The 18,250-nt window shown below is 33.6% G+C and overlaps 1 protein-coding gene across 1 annotated transcript in view; it reads right to left on the bottom strand.

The window, feature by feature from the left end:
- WDR36 (WD repeat domain 36) overlaps positions 1 to 18,250 on the bottom strand; it is a 43,859-nt gene that overhangs the window by 10,057 nt on the left and 15,552 nt on the right. Inside the window, exons 11-19 of the mRNA XM_077757171.1 lie at positions 17,125 to 17,211; positions 15,952 to 16,097; positions 11,568 to 11,682; positions 10,908 to 11,073; positions 10,584 to 10,692; positions 8,501 to 8,580; positions 2,754 to 2,861; positions 815 to 912; positions 276 to 421 (exon numbers count right to left, since the gene is read on the bottom strand). Coding sequence (XP_077613297.1) covers positions 276 to 421; positions 815 to 912; positions 2,754 to 2,861; positions 8,501 to 8,580; positions 10,584 to 10,692; positions 10,908 to 11,073; positions 11,568 to 11,682; positions 15,952 to 16,097; positions 17,125 to 17,211 — 1,055 coding nt within the window. The remainder of the gene's footprint in view (positions 1 to 275; positions 422 to 814; positions 913 to 2,753; positions 2,862 to 8,500; positions 8,581 to 10,583; positions 10,693 to 10,907; positions 11,074 to 11,567; positions 11,683 to 15,951; positions 16,098 to 17,124; positions 17,212 to 18,250) is intronic.

The following is an 18,250-nucleotide window of genomic DNA, read 5'->3' as shown; positions in this document are numbered from 1 at the left end:
AGATTTAAAACATCCAACTTCTAATGGCTCTGTAGTTACAGGCTGTACTTTTGCTATATCAAAAGGTCTGCTCAATGCTCTGAAACTCAGTTTCAATAGAGAAAGAATCTTGTAATAATCACTGGATCCAAGAGCATTCCACTAAATGGTATGCTCTACTACCTTAGACATTAACTGCTCCTTCTGAAACCTTCCAAGTAGAAGAAGCTATCTCTACTAAAGAAGTTTCTGGAATGTGTCTTTAGGAACCCATATTAAGTGTACCACAGCATTACCTTAATAATATCAAGATTAAGAAGATTTTTCCACCGAGATTCAGGGAGGAGTGACAGAGTCACCAACTGCTCATTCAACTGTTCTGGGGAATCATACTCTATCATTTCATCGCTTGGTTCTATGGTTTCTTCTGAAAATTCCACATCTTCAAACAAAAAAAATTTCAGGTGAAACATACTAATGCAGAATGAGATTTTTATCATATAAAAGCAACTTAATTTATTCCAAATACATTAGTATTTCATAACATGTTCAACCAATATAGCCTTAAAAACTCTATTTACTTTATTTCCTTATCTTCTCATATTATCTACAATTCCCATCACCAGACCCAAAACACTTCTCCACTGCTATACTATTCAATATCTTATATCATCTCAATTATACTTTTGCATTAACTCATAAAGTCATTAAAAATATTTCCTATCAGTTGGAAAATACTTTGATTCAATACATTAAACTTTGCCTTCAGTAGTAATATACCCCATGTTAGGTTTGTGATATTACATTCAAAAATTATTTTACTATTTTTGATTACCTTGGGTTTGACAAGTACCAGGAAGCATCACTACTGAAGGAACATAATCTGTGGGAAGTGGGCGTAATGAGACAACTGAATACAGTGAAACATTGGACCTGAGAAATAAAAATATAAACAATATTTTAAGACTTATAAAAAAAGTTTTTCCAGGAAAACTTCAATTATTGGTAATAAATAATCTCTGCAATCTTGAATTCAGCTTGATTTCCAAGCACTTGTAAGTAAAACAAACTTCTCAGAGATTATTAATTTGAAAATGCCTTGATTCAGGTGATAAACGTCATCACAAGAGAGTTGTGCGTAAACATTACTTATTAAGGGAGTCTTTATTAATTTTTCACAGCTTTTATTTATTTTGAGAGAGAGAGAACATGGAGGTGAGGTAGAGAAAGAGAATCCCCAAAAAAGTCTCCATGCTATCAGCACAAAGGATGGTGAAGGGCTTGATCCCACAAACCATGAGATCATGACCTGAGCTGAAATCAAGAGTCAGATACTCAATCGACTGAGCCACCCCATGGAATCTTTATTTTAATATAATACAAAAAGTATTTCAGAGGTCAGTAATGAATACTTTCTTAAGATAACATAACCTCTAAACATTTAAATTGTATTGACAAATGGCAACCTTCATTTAGGGAAATCTTTTTCATTGAAGAAAGTTTAAAAAATATTTTTTTAATGTTTATTTATTACTTTTGAGAGACAGAGAGAGGGCAGAGCATGAACAGGGGAGGGGCAGAAAGAAAGAAAGGAAGACAGGAGCCTAAGTAGGCTCCAAGCTCTGAGTTATCAGCATAGAGCCCGACGCGGGGGCTCAAACCCACGGACTGTGAGATCATGACCTGAGCAGGAGTTGGGACACTCAACCAACTGAGCCACCCAGGAGCCCCCATTCAGGGAATCATAACTAAAGGAAAGATGGATTCAGGGAGTTAAGTAGAGAGCAAATATGCTAAACAGCCATAGTCTTTCCCTTTCGTAGAATGGTCCTCTAAAGTGGTCATGTTTCTGCTACGTGACCCTGCACCATAGCCTTGGATGACTAATCAAGATGTAGATAACTCCCCCAAAGGGCTAATCAGATTCTCTTTCCCATACATTATAAATCTGCAATGTAAAATAATAATTGGGAATAGCAGGTCTGAGTTATATTAAGGGTGGCAATATATACTCCTGCTGAGGTCCCATAGGTATTCTACTATTCTCTTGTCTTGATTGTTCAAGCTTCTTAGATTCCAGGAGATATTCCATTTTGCATATTACGGTGGCCAGAGTTTATTTCTATCATATATTGAATTTATTTTCATATCCTAAAAATCTAATTATAAAATTTTATTAAGAAAGGAATTATTTTTTTCCTCTTCCCTAATAGTAAGAATTAAAGGAATTAGACAACTCAGGAAATAGATAAAGTTTTTCTAGACTCAAATGACAGACTTTTATTTTGACTCTTACATGTAGTTCATCACAATGGAGTTGGAAGACATTCATAAATACCATTTCATGGTTATGAAGAGTTACGTAACTAGGAGGAATCTTAGCATTTTGCCCATACTTATGCCTTATTTTCTAGATAAAGCAGGCAGAGCTGAGAGGTTGGCCGAAGTCATAAAGTGGTAATAGGGCTGTGACAGGAAGGCCAGACCAGGCCTTTTCAATTTTAAAATCCACTTATCCTTTCTGTAAATAAAAGCCAAATATAATAACTAAAAATCAGTCTTGTGGTTTAGAACACACACTGAAGCAGTTATCTAAATTATCAAGTAGATGTTAAATAGACTTATGGGGAATTAATGGTTTATGTGAAATTTCCATTTTATAAATTAAAAAAACAAACAAAAAAAACCCCTAAATAGCAATGTTAGCAACTGATTTTCTGGCAGTATCATTGTCCTCCTCTTTACTCAGAACAGAACGGTATAAAAGAACTTACCAGAGATAAATTCCAAGGTGGTCTACGTGGGAAGTAGCCAGAAAGTCTCCAGTGGGGGACATAGTAACATTGAGAGGAGCGGAGTCCAACAAAAAGCTGTCTATAAGGCTATAAAATGAATTACAATGTTAAAAGTATTTAACTCTACCAAAAAAGGACCCAACTCACAAAATATATTTCTGCTAAAAGAACAAGGCATGAAAGATGAAAATATTCATGTTTTATTTCTACAAATCAACACCAGAAGCCATCACTAACAAAGAGCTTTGTCAAATACGTTAATATGTGAAAATAATCTCTCTTAATGAGAAAGACCTAGAACCCTAAATAGACTAATTAGCTAGAGAAAGGGTTTCAACAACTCTTTCTACAGGGAAAGTACTAGAGGAAATGCTCTATTTTTCTGTAATGCCATTTTGGTAGACTGACTTGGGGACAAATTCTGAAGAGGTAACATATTTAAAATAAGTCTAATTACCAGAATCTCCTGAATTTTTGTCATTACACTGAAACTTTAAAAAGGCTTAGGCAACAAAAGAAAGTAATGAAAGGCTGTAAATAAGATTAAGAAATAGAAATGGAAAAAACTTTTGAGCAATTCTACCTATTTTTCTAATAGGTAACCATGCTATATGTGAAACAAAACAGCTTATGGAAACCAGTCTCACAACTTTAAAATACTAGCGGAGTTGAAAAGTTGGGAGGGAGAGGAAGCAATTACACGCAGGCAGGAGACACAATATTGGATTCTCAGAGAACAAAGTGATTGAGATGAGTCTTACAAATGAACAGGATTTCAATGGATGCTATTGGTAGAGAAATATTTCCTGGCTAAGGGAAATGGGGAGGGCAAAGTGAGGGAAAATACAATTGGGTGTAAGTGAGAAGTAGTTTGGTAAATTAGCAGGTGCATAAGCATAAGGCTACGTACAGCACCTTGAATACCATACATCTGAGCTTGCTTTTATCTTTTAATCAATGGAAAAAATCACTAAAGGCTTTTGAGCAGATAGTGGTGTTATCTTCACTTTCATAAGAAAATCTGCTATCAGAATGTAAAAGATATGTGAATAGGAAGTATAGTGAGATTATTATGGTAGCAGTCATCTAACCAAGCAATAAAATCTGAACTAGAATGGTGATGGCAGGAAGTGACACAAGGGGGCTTAAGGAGCAGAAAGAAAGGTCTAACCCATTGGCATCTTGCAGTGGAGACCTCTGACACTTGGCTGAGTGTGAGCACCTTGTAGACTTGAAGCGAAGCATACTGGGTGTAATCATGGCTGTTTTAAAAACTACTTTATTCACTGAAGCTGATACATTATTCATGAGAAGGCACAGAAAATAAATGAAGTTTCAAATTCACATTAAATAAAACAAATTTAAAAAAAAACAGCAATTAACACTTTTTAGTGCTCCATGTTAGAACATACTCTGAGCACTTTAGTCTACTCAATTTAATCCTCACAACCCTCAAAGGCAAATCTGTCCTTACCATACAGATCAGAAAAATGAGGCCCAGTGAGATTTAAAAACCTGCTCAAGACAGAAAGCAACTGAGCCAAGGATTGTCACCTAAGCAGTCTGAACACTTAATCACTATCAACTCAGTAAAACCACTACTGAAACTAAAGACACAATAAAGCTCAAGAGCAATATACAGACCCAGAGGATGTCCACACTGGTGATGCATGGAACATAATCTAAGCAGCTCAAATGTAAATGAAGACTCTCCAGTTGGCGACATTAAGTGACTTTTTCATGATAAAATCTTTCTCAATTTGCTCAGAGTGATTAAAAATGTAAACTTTAAATAATGAATGAAAGATAGGAAAACAAATTAGGAGCACTGAAGACACATACTGAAGTATGCTCCGGACATTGACTGCTGTTTAATTCTTAGTTATGGAGGAAAAAGATGAGTAATAACCTGTCTGATTTCTGTTCAAATCTACTTTGGAAGCTCACAACAATGGCTATTCTTAGATCAAGGGGACGTGAAGGGAAAGGAAACGTTTGCTAAACACTTATTATATAGCAGAGACAGTTAAATTATTTATGCTAATTCACTTAATGCCAACAACCCAGAGCAGAAACATTATCTCAGCACGTATAAAGATTAAACCTAAACACAATTTCAGATCTTGTCATTTCATCTGTCTTGATCAGTATTTACTCATTAAAAGTTACATGGTGGGGGGGGGGTGTGAAACTTCCTAATACATTTATAATCTGTTAAAAAGAGAGTCTAATGCTTGAGCAAATTTATGATACTTGATACTATAATTATTTTGTCGAATTCGTTGTGCAACTTGACTTCCCACAGCTGTTGTCCGTGGGTGGATTGGCTCTCTATTATGTAAAAGCACCGAAGTAAATGGTATGGTTTCCACATACACAGCATATTTTACACTGCCACCGTAGTTCATAATGCGTAAGTGTACAGACCTAATCTCAGACCTACCACACTGTCTTCTGCTAATCCCACAAAAAGAAAAATCCCAGATAAATTGTAATTTTTTTGAGCAAACATTAATAATATTCTAAAGGATCAGATTTTCAAGCACATAGATTTGCATATATAGATTAACAATAAATAATTTCCAATTACATTCTGAGCAAATGCAGACAGGGTTTAAATGTTCAATCTCCAAAGGGACAGAATTACCTTACAAAAGACTCTTAAAAGAAAAGAAACAAAAGGGATGGTTTTGCCTCAGGGAGAAATGCAAAACAATGTTGTATTCCAACTATTTTCACATAATGCTCCACAGAGAGCAGGGGTCAGAGGGTGAGAAAGAACAAAATGTAAAGTTCTATTAACTACTCACTTTTATATTTTTCTCACCCCAAAGGGGTTCAGTCTGAATCTCTAATAGATTAAAAACAACTAGAAATAAGAAGTGGATGCCAGATAATTTCAGGGAAAAAAATTTAAACTCTGCTTCTCTGAGAATCCTACAAACACAAGAAAATGTTCAGCACTTTAAAAACATTTTACAGAAAACAGTTCAGAAACTATGCGATTTGTTTTAGATACTTACTGCAGATGTGTACACAAGTATGTTACCACGCCCAAAGGTTTGCTCATAGTTTCACTTTTCAGACTATAAGAAGTCAATTCACTCTTCAAATATTTAACATGGTATGTAGATGATGAAATGCTTACTGAAAGAAGAACTAGGAATATCCAAAGGTTGCCCTACTAATTTATACACTTTAAAAGAGAGAATAAAAAAAAATCCCAACGGTTACCTAGGGTTGTATGAGGAAATACTGATCCTCACATCCTTATTATCTTCTACAAAATCAATTCATCCTCAGAACATTACACAACCAAGCAAAGTTGATATCAAAATTATCGGGAAATCTGCTTCTTTCTCCTGTGCGTATCACAGCAAAATGACACAAACTATGCAACCTTGGGTAAATCACTTCTCTCTGAGCCTCCATTTCCTCATTTGTAAAATGGGACTAAAAACAGTAGGAGTACCTACAGCTATTAGGATATGAGGGAAGATGAAAATATAAGCACATATAAAAGTCAGCTTAGTTGCAACCAGGCAGCAACAATTGTTTGATACTGTTTTTCAAGCTTTCTCATCCACTCTGCCTCACAGCCGAACCAAATAAGTATTTATGTTTTTCTTTATTAAAATATACTTTAGTCCAATCAGTACAGAAACTATTAGATTTTCTTTTAACAATCTCTATATGACTAACTCATTTCTTGCCCGCTTGTTTCTCTCAGTTTCCCTTTGTATTCACTTAATATTGTCTCAGGGTTCATCTAAAACCAAGGGGTCAGAGTTGAAAAGTGGTCAGATTTAAATCTGTTCAACGTTTTACTGAAATAAGAAATTTAGCAAAAAAGCTAAAGGTTGTGTCAAAGACTGACAGCTTTGAATAGTGGTTTCAGATCCTAATTCTTACATTTCAAACATGTTTATCACTATTTATTTACTTAATGTTTGTTTATTTTTGAGAGAGAGAGAGATAGAACATGAGTTGGGGAGGAGCAGAGAAGGAGACACAGAATCCAAAGCAGGCTCCAGGCTCTGAGCTGTCAGCACAGAGCCCGAAGTGTGGCTGAAACTCGAAAATGTGAGATCATGACCTGAGATGAAGTCAGAAGCTTAACCAACTGAGCTGCCCAGGTGCCCCATGTTTACCACTTTTTTAAAAAATTTATTCTGAAATTGAGGGGGGGGGTGGGGGGGGAGAGGGAGAGGAGAGCAAGAGAGAGAGGGAGAATCCCAAGCAGGATCAGAAGTGTCAGCGCGGAGCCTGTTGCGGGGCTCAAACTGATGAACTGTGAGACCATGACCTGAGCTGGAATCAAGAGCCAGTCACTTCACTGACTGAGCCACCCAGGCACCCCTTACCACTTTTAACAAATATTTTGCCAGTTTAGTACTATTAAACATTAACCCATCTCTCCCGTCTAATGTGAACTGAAACTAAAATGGTATATACCTTGTACAGCTTTCCTACTATAAAGCAATTTAATTATAAAGTTCATTTTTAGAAGATAGTAAAAGTCTAAGAAGCAACAATCAGTATTTCTAATCTAGCCTTCAAAAAAAGGAGGTTTTAAAAATTAAGGAAGTACAAACTTTAAGTGAACTTTTTAAAGTCGGAAGACAAGGACAGCTAATTAGATTTTGTTTTACTATATTTTAAGTGAGAAATACACCTATGGAAAAGATTCCTAGTTCTTAGAGTTGGACCCATTAGACACTCTTGTTGTACATATAGACATTCTTGCTGTGCATATTCCGAATCTGGTATGTATGCTGGACAGACAGCAGAGCCTCATTCCTATACCAAACTTAAAGGGAAATGAGCCTATCAGGGTTTTTCCTTTCTAAAGGTGAAACTGCTTTCAGGTAGAAACTTATCAATTCCTGAGAAAACAGGAAGTACAATTGGACAGAGCATAATACAGGAATATTTCAAGGTTTAAAAAGTGCCATCTTCCTTCTCATTTTTCCCACCTTATGGTATGTTCCTATTAAAATACATACTTTACTTTTTCCATCCCTACTTTCATACTCTAAGGAATTCTGGTAAGTAATATGATTTTAAATTCTATCTATTCCTACATAATTCTTAACTACAAACCTAGCTCCCTTGTTCTCACTCTGTAGGTCTCCAATGTTCAAATTATGTAACAGAAGTAGGTAATTTTTCACTTTAAGTGCTGTTTTTGTAACAAGTTTCAATCTATGAAACGGATTTCTGAACACTGCTGGGTTTTACCCAAATTCTATGAAACACATTTTCATTATTTTAAGGTATCTAAAACAAGAAGTATGTGAGAAACAGAAAATACATAATATATAAATGTCAGGTTAGGGTTTTTGACCCTTTAACTAAATATAATATCAACAACAACAAGACACTCAGTAAGAGTTTGCAGTCCTAAAGTCTGAACTCTATTTTGGAGTATCAAAAAGGTCAAATAAGCTTTCTTAAAATTTATGCAATGCACTTCTACATCGCAATTTTGCAGGTAAAGAAAACCTTAGAGAGGTTGCATTTTCCTCACTATTATCTTTTATGGCACTACTCCCTGCTGTTTAAAAGATCAAAAACACTCCAAGGATAAAATAAAGTTAGAAAAACCCCAAAATATACTCACATTCGAAAGGCACACAAACCATTAACTACAGGTAAAAGTTACATGTAAAGACAATGACTAAGAAATCTTCTGACAGAGGTTAGGGGTTTAAAAAGAAACTCACCACCCAGATGGAAGGTCCCAAGTTCTAACAGTGCAATCCATTGAAGCACTTATTAACCAACGACCATCAGGACTGAAAGCCTTCAAATTAAAAGAAAAAATGATTACATATATAATGTGTGTGCGTATTAACGTATGTATATTTGTGCCTGTATGTTTAACAGCCTAAAGAATGCAAGAAATGAAAACAAGATGTAGGCTTCATGAAAAAATAAGTCTGAATAAAATTTAGACTGACGTATCCTATAAAAAAAACATTTCTTATATACCACTGTTTGGATATAAATAAAAATTAAGCTTTTACATGTATTATAAAAAGTTTTTAAAATGAACAGTATCATTCAATTTTCAATTGTTACTACATAACCTCCTACATTTATAGACAGTTAACAAACTGACTATAGACATTTTTAGCATAAAACTGCTATTCTGGAACATTTAATCAAATATTTTGTTAGCCTGATTTCAGTTACAAAGTTCTTTGAAAGAAACAAAACTTACATTTCACTAAAGAGACTATATATTAGACTGGCTTTGCTAAGAGTCCAAAATGAATGCAAACTTTCGTAAAATATTAAAGTTACTAAAGAAGAACTTCTATTTACTTGTAGCTTCAGTTAAAGATCTCCTTTTATAATGATGTTTTAATTCTAAAATGTAATTTAAAACTATAGTAATTAGAATTTCAAAATAAAAGTAAATAATAAACTACTTATGCCATCTTAATGAAGCTACATCTTTTCTATTGATATAAATGGATAAATAGCTCTCACTTTCCTGTAGCACATAAGTGTTGTAAGGCTTAGATCAGGTTATATGTGAAAGAAGACCCAAAACAAAAAGATTTAATGTTTATAATGGTAGGTTATTCATCCAGAAGTCTAAACACATCAGAGGGATTATGACCGTCCATATTAACAGATGATACTGGGATAAGAGGACTCCAAACTGTTCACTGGGTTGCAATGATACAGCAGAACCTCAAACCTTAAGGTGCAGTGAGCTCAATTTATAGGATCACACACATTAGGGACAGGGAAAATGATTCTGATAGGTAAAGTCATGTGTTAAATGCTCACAGATTTAACTGAACAGGAATAGTTTATTACTGACTTGGAGAAATTCCAGACATATAAATTCAAAATAATAATAAAATTCCTTTGAAAAGGAAAGAAATACAAAGGGCAAGCTGGCACCGACTGGTTTTAAAAATGCATCAAAAAATTTCATCAAAATCACTCCACTCCTCCCCTCATTTCTACAGATTATATCACAACAAATTCTGTTGATCTGCCAATCTCCTATCTGCAGAACAACACAATTTCCTGACATTTTCCCCCAATTTTTTTATGGGAATGGATAAAATGCAGATTTTTGGTACAAGAACAGATAAATAAATATAGATATTGAAATTGCCACTAAATAGCCCAGATTTTACTTTAATTTTTTCCTGTTTTCAAGTGAATCAAGGTGTCTGTGACTGATGAAAAATAACAATATATAAACTTAACATAGCTTCAATGTGTACTTTACAAACTACTTTTTATTATATCTTATATCCCACTAAGAACATAATAGTAAGCTAAAATACATTTTTATTGATTAAACTCTTTTAGAGTTAAGAAATCTAAACTCTATAAATAACACCTCACTAGAATAAACCAGGTACAAGACATTCAAGGTCCCCTACTATTCATTTGTTGTACATGCAGAAAATCAGAAATGAGTTTTCTCAGCCTAGTTTAATACTAAGTAAAAAATGATATACTTACGTTTCAATAGATCATTTATTCTCCAGAGGATATTTTAGCCTTGCTTAGAGTTTAAGAGAAAAAGATAAACTCTGAGATTTATACTTTAATCTGACAGCACTAACTCCCTGAGAAATATTAAACTTCTTTATATTCTCAATTTTCTTTAAAACTCTATGCTTCGAAAATTAGTTTCCGAATTATTTATATTGAAGATCTCATGAAAAATTTAGTGCTATTAAAGGATAATAGTTTTAATTATTTGAAATATTTTAACCTAAATAGAAACAGAAATTAGTCAAGTTTTATTTAAACATCAAAAGTTCATTTTACCAGGTCATTTATTTGGCCTTGATGTCCAGAAAACTCTCTGACAATCTTCCTAGTTTCAATATCCAGAACACTAATGGAGAAGTCATCCAAGGCAAGTCCCAGAATACCACTAGCAATGAACAAATGAACAAATCAACAAACCTTTCACATTAAAATCTCATAGTTATTTTGATTTTGCTAATAATCAAGTACACCTGTGGGGAAATTAAACAAAATTCTGTTCTTTTACATTAAATGTATGATTTCCTCACTTAGTAAATTATGTAAGACTTTTACCAAAAACATCAAAAAGAAAATCCATAATCATTAAAGGAAAAACTTTACCTGTCTCTATGTAGCAGCATCATATTTGGAGATGAATCAAGGCTCATAGAGTGTATTAAAATTTTGTTTTTAAAGTTCCAGAACTTGAGTAATCCTTCACTACCAGCTGTAATTGTCAACTGGTTTAAGCCATCCACTGCAACACCTCTAACAGATCCTTTATGAGCTTTAAAGCATATGTTAAAAGGAAAAAGAAATAAGAATTGGCACTGCCTTTGAACACTACACAAAGAAAGATTCCTTCATTTAAATATCTAAGTTCCCTCTATTTAGCTCCCTTAAAATCTTAAAATTAATCTGGATTTCAGGGAATAGGGAGAAAATTATTATACTGCTGTAATTAAAATAATATCCATCAGGTTGATGCCAGAAAGCTTAAGATTTTATTTAATGAAAGGGGAAGAAAACACAAATTTTAATTTGTATAATATCTTCTTTCCCCTAATCTACCAATACTCCGTTCTCTTTAAGTATTTCAACATGGTGTTTATAGTTAAGTATATGCCAGCAACTGCACGACAAGGTTGATGAGAACCCATCTACAACCTTAGCAAAATGTCTGGCACTCAAGAATTTAATAAACGTCAGAGACAGTTATTAGCCTTGTATCTATCTATATTATTTTTTTTTTAAATAAGAAAAAGGAAAAAAATTCAATACCTTGATCCTCGCCAAAACTTCCTCGATGAATACCAGACTGCATATTATATACATCTACAGTTCCTGATGACAGGCCAATTATGGCAAAGTTTCCACAAGAAGTTATATCTACTGCCTTTGGAAAAAAAATTTTAACACAAATGTTACAAAAAAATAACATTTTTACTGTACTTCATGGTTTCCAAATATCTTTTCACCTACTAATAACCTCATTTAAAAAAAAAAGAAGCATGCTAAACAAATTGCCTCATTAATTTTCTTAAACATAATGTCATTGTACTTGGGTATATATGAAATGTCTGCTTGATTCTATGTCCATTCTCTAAGAAGCATACAGAAATTATTATCCAAGAAAATAAAATCTAACTAAAGGTAACTCAATTGAAATTTACATAGTCAGAAGAATTCTATTTCAGGTGGCCTTCAATTTTTAATTTATTCACAACACTGCTAGAGTCAAAGTATCCCATTGCCTAATTTCTTTACCTTACCTTATGTAATTGCTTCTACAGCAGATATAAAACTGAAAACATGTCCTTACGATGTTCACCATTATTATATTAAGCTTCAGCTTTATTCTCTATTAAAAGAGGCTAACAACAAACAACATCATAGGACGTGTTGCAAGGATAATATAAAATAATGCCTGTTAGGGGTGCCTGGGTGGCTCTGTCAGTTAAAGTGTATGACTCTTGATTCTGGCTCAAGACAAGGTCTCATTATCGTGAGACTGAGCCCATGTCAGGCTCCACACTGTGCGTGGAGTCTGCTTAAGACTGTCTCCCCCAACTTTCTCTGCCCCACCTCTCCTCACATGCTCACATATGCACATGTGCTTTCTCTCTCTAAAAAAAGAATAGTGCCTGTTAGGCACAGAGCCTAGAAGAAAGTAAGCACACAAAAATGTTAGCTGTAATTATCGTCACCACTACTAGTACAACAGCTACTCAAAACTGTGCAGGTAATCTTAAGAAGCTTAAGATAAAATCTCTATGGTTTAGAAAATAGTATAAAAGCTTAAAACTGGATTTTTGTACTATGGAGAACAAAGCATACATACTTTCAAAATGCTGTGTACAAAACAGAATCAACTATGTAATTACTCTTTTAATAAGTTAAAAAACAGGAATTCACTAAAAAATAGAATAGATAAATTCAGCAAGGTTACATGATAGATCAGTAGACAAAAATTAACTATATTTCAATACACTAGCAATAAACAATCCAAAACAAAATTAAAGAAAGAACTCCATTTATAATAGCATTAAAAAGAATAAGATACCAGGAATCCAAAGAAATACGAAGCTTGTAAACAGACAACCACAAAATATTGCTGACAGAAATTAAGGATCTAAATAAATGGAAAGACATCCCATGTTCATGGATCAGAAGTAATACTAATATTGTAACATTCCTCAAACTGATTTACGGTATCAACAAAACCCCTACCAAAATCCTAGCTGCTTTCTTTGAAGATATTGACAAGTGGATCCTAAAATTCACATAGAAATGCAAGAGATTAGAATAGCCAAAACAATCTTGAAAAAAGGAGAGTTTGGAGTATTCAGTTTTTTTTATTTCAAAACTTAATACAAAGGAACCACAGTCAAGACAGTGTGGTTCTGGCATAAAAAAAAGACATATAAGACAATGGAATAGAATTGAGAATCTAGAAATAAAGCCTCATATTCATGTCAAATTTATTTTTGGCAAGCATGCCAAGAATATTCAATGGGGGAAAAAGTCTTTTGAAGAATGATACTGAGACAACTAGGTATTCATATGTAAAAAAAAATGAACCTGTAACCCAACATACACCATACACATAAATTAACTCAGAAAGGATTATAAGGTTAAAAGTAACAGCTAAAACTATGAAACTCCTTAGCACAAATCACAGGAGTAAATCTTCATAGCCCTAGGTTAGGCAATGATTTTCCAAAAACCATAACAAAAATAAAAGTGTTGGACTTAATCAAAATTAAAAACTCTTACACTGAAAATGATATCAACAAGAAAACGAAATGACAGTCCACAGAATGGGGAAAAAAACACTGCACATCACACATCTGATAAGGGACTTAGATCCAGAATACATAAAGAGCTAATACAACTCAATACAAAGAGACAAATAATCCCTTTAATAGGCACAGAATTGAATAGACATTTCTCCAAAGACATATAGTCAATAAACACATGAAAAGAGGCTGAACATTGAGTCCCTAGGGAAACACAAATTAAAATCACAGTGAGATACTATTTCATACCAACCAGGAGGGCAATAATCAAAAGAGCAGACAATCATAAGCGTTGGCTAAAATGTACAGACACTGAAACACTTATATACATTGCTAGTCGGAGTATAAAAAGTTACAGCCACTTTGGAAAACAGGTTGGCAGCTCCTCACAAATGTTAAACAGAGTTGCATTATGAGCAACCATTCTAGTCCTAGGTATATATTCAGAAAAACAAAAACATATGTTGACATAAAACCTTTTGTGTCCTAGGGTCCCCTCTCTAAGGAATTGGAAAACAAAACAAAACAAAAAAACACAAAACCTCAAGACAACCTGGCTATATGCACATGTGACAACAATATTCTTCATGACGTTATAACATGAGACCACTTAATCAGACTGCATGTTTGTGTGTTACCATATATAATAGACAAAAAAAATAAAAATAGAAAATATACAAAAAACTATGCCATGTGGCGTTCAGGGCTCAGTTCTTCAGGTATAAACACAACTGAGCAGTGCTGGCACAAATAAAGTTACTTCTGGAAAGAAAAACATCGGTGTCATGACTCCCTTGGTGAAAATCCTACTACAATGACTAATGTTAACATTATTTATAAGAGTCAAGAAGTAGAAACAACATAAACGGCATCAACTGCTCCATGGCTAAATAAAATGTGGTTTCTACACAAACAGTAGTATTATTCACAATAAAATGAGTAAAGTATATTATAAATGCTATAGCATGAATAAACTTTTAAAACATTATGCTAAGTGATGGAGAAACCAATCAGAAAGACTGTGTATTGTATGACTCCATTTACATTAAATGCCCAGAATAGGAAAATCAAAGAAATAAAAAGCAGACTGTGGTTACCTAGGTTAGGGAGAAGGGAAGGGGAAGTGTGAGAATGGGGTTTCTTTCTGAGTTGATAAGGATATTCTAAAATTAGACTGATTAGATTTTAGTGATGATTTCCCAATCCTATGAATATACTAAAAATCACCGAACACTTTAAAAGAGAATTTTATGGTTTGTAAATTATATTAATAAAATTGTTTCTTAAGAAGTTGAAGCAGGGCACCTGGGTGACTCAGTCAACTAAGCGTCCAACTCTCACTTTTGGCTCAGGTGGTGATTTCACAGTCCTAGGATAGAGCCCTGCGTTAGGCTCCACATTGGGCACGGAGCTTGCATAAGATTCTCTGTCTCACTCTGCCCTTGCCCCTCCCCACACAGATGTGTGCTTTCTCTCTATTTTTCTCTCTTTCACTAAAACAACAACAACACCCAAAAAAGCAGAAACAATGATTCTGCAAACCAAATTTGGCATCGCTTCTTCAGATCTGAAAATCTAAAGGCAATAGAAGTAGACTAACATATTAACAAAAGCAAACAAAAACAAAATTTCTTAAGAGGAGTAAACTTTTAAGTAAACACTGGCATTTAAAAGCTGTATTTAAGGGGCACCTGGGTGGCTCAGTTGGTTAAGTGTCCCAACTCTTGGTTTCGGCTCAGGTCATGATCTCATAGTTTGCGAGTATGAGCCTGGCATCGCGCTCTGCACCAAGAGTGTGAAGCCTGCTTAGAATTCTCTCTTCTTCTCTCTCTCAAAAATAAAATAAATTAAATATATGTTGTACTTAAGAAAGGCTTAGAACTCAATTAGAATTTCTCTAAAAGGCCCTTCTCAAGAAACAAATATAAGAAAATAAAGGTTTTAAATAACTTCTATACCTGTAAATCATTAAAGAGTTAGCTAAATCTTACTCCTATATCAAAAGAAATCAAGAAAGAAACCTTATGAGTCACATTCATTAAACACAGTACTGTATAATCAACATAATTAAGGTAAGAAAGTTCATTGATAAATGCTGAATTCATCTTCAAAAGGTATTCTGAGTAATCCTACATTAATTAGAAAACTAAAGCAACTAATATAGTACATCTAATTAAGCAAAACTTAACTTAAACCTAAACTAATTCTCTATAGTTGGACAACTTAACACTATTAAGGAATAATTTCAAAATGTTAAACTGTTTTTTCAACCAATAGGATCATTAATAAACTTGAGTATAACAAGATTGCCACAGGACAGTTTTCCAGAAGAAAATGCTCTTATCCACAAGGTCAAGCTCACTTACTGTTGCAGTTATGTCATCTGTCTTCAGCTCTTTTGGCTTGAGAAAGTAAGCACCTATTGTAGATCTCTGATAGTTCCAGGTTGAACAAGATAGTTTACCTTGATGGCAAGCAATGATACTATCCCAGTCACTTTCACGAGCTTCCTCTAGAACATAATGAAAAGCATATATCAAATTATTATTCATTCCGTATTACTTATTAAACATTTACCTATTACTTATTAAACATATAATATTCTATGTTATCACTAGGCACTAGGGACTGATGGTGTACAGGTAATTTTGGATAGCAATGAACTTCCAATCTAACAAGAAATTCTGGGGGCACCTGGGTGGCTCAGTTGCTTAAGCTTCATTTCAGCTCAGGTCACGATCTCACACTTTGTGGGTTTGAGCCCCACGTCGGGTTCTGTGCTGACAGTAAGGAGCCTGCTTGAGATTCTCTCTCTCCCTCTCTCTCTGTCCCTCCCCTGCTCACACACTCTCTTTCATTCTCAGAAACAAATAATAAGCTTTAAAAAAATTTAAAGATAATTCTGATTAGAAGAAATTATAATAAAGAATGATAGTGTCTTATAGTAGCACTCAGTACTAAGACTTGAGCCCAGCAGTAAGTGGCTCCCTGAAAGAAGCAATTAAACAGACAGCAATTAATAAAGGAAAGAAACCATCACCAGGTTGATATAATAACGTCAAAATGAAAATGGTACCTTATTTCTGTGGTAGTTTTCACTCAATAATCCCACCATATTATCCACATTTTTCATAAAATCAATTCTTTGAATGAAACACCACTTGAATGATGTAGCATATTAGGACCTCAGTGTATTCCCATTTTGATTAAATTATAACTTTATGTTCTTCATTCATACCTTTTTATATTAGTGACTTACATTATACCAGACATATAATAGAATAAAAAGAAGAGCTACAAATGAAATACCAAATCCTGTTTATTAACAGGTCTCATAAAGAACAAAACCTGAAATTAAAAGATAATTTCAAATTATAAATAACTCTTTTTTCATCTTCATGTTAGTTTAGTATGGAGTTGGGTTACCTCTGAATGCTTATTAGTATCTGCAAAAACAGTCTTTAAAATGAAGAAAATTTAAAAATAGTAGGAAAAATAGAAAAGTAGAATTTCTTGGAACACAGTGTTAAGTTACCTACCAGCTGCAAATTTTGTGATGGGTGGAAGTCTTACTGACAAGGCATTTTGAAGTCCTTTACGTTTGACTCTTTTTTTATTTATTAATCCTGGAGTTGAGGGAGAGAAGAACATAACTATGAATTCTTACTGAAAAATGAACATAAAAGAGAAGCTATTCCTTGTCAACTATCAAATTCAAGATATTCTTATTTAAGTCAGGAACCAAATAAAGATGATGTTTTTACCGCTATTACATAATCATTTTTGAAATTTACTCTATGTAATTAGATAAGAAAATAAACCATGAGATATAAATAACTGAAAAACAAAGGAAAAAATTAGTTTTTACAGATGATATGATGGTCATAGTCATGTCAATCAAGAGAAACAACCAAATAATAATTAGAAGTAATAATCATTTCACTGGACCAAATACAGAACCAATAAAAACAGTGAGTTTCTAAAATGCAATAGTATTTAATATCATTATAATCATTATTTAGTAATTACAACATATTACATATTCTTATATATTACTAAACATTGCAGATAGAGATAAAATGAACAAAGATTATATCTATAACACCAGCAAAAAAAATTTAGCAAATTATAAAAAATACATAAGATACCACTGAATAATCTCAAATATGTAAGACCAACAGGAGGAAAACTAAAAACAACAACAACAACAACAACAAAAAAACCACCAAAAAAATTTCATTAAGGCTCTAAGGAAAATAAAAAAACAACTTGCATGAGGATATATCATATCCCTAGATGTGAAGATTCATAAAGATATCAAATCTCTTCGACTTAATTTCTAAAAATATTACTTTGGATGCTGATTAAAAACAGATCCTTAAAAAAATAAAAAGATCTTAACAATCATCTGAAAGTATATACATGCATGAATAGCCGGGATAGTAGCTAAAAGGAGGGGTATTTATGAATAAAATGGAAAAACATTTCCCAATATATAAAATCTCACAAATGCTGGAAACTATAGGAAAAAATACAGAATAAAGCAAGTTCTTTCTGCAAAGATAGGACACTGATTACTTTGATGCTCTCTCTACGATCCCGTCCATGTTTAAAATCCTGCACTCTACATGTAGCTCCAGTTAGATCATCCAGGTCTTCTGGGTG

This window comes from Crocuta crocuta, unplaced genomic scaffold (assembly GCF_008692635.1).
Source record: "Crocuta crocuta isolate KB4526 unplaced genomic scaffold, BGI_CrCroc_1.0 scaffold131, whole genome shotgun sequence".
NCBI classification, from domain to species: domain Eukaryota; kingdom Metazoa; phylum Chordata; class Mammalia; order Carnivora; family Hyaenidae; genus Crocuta; species Crocuta crocuta.
This window is presented reverse-complemented; position numbering and strand designations above follow the sequence as displayed.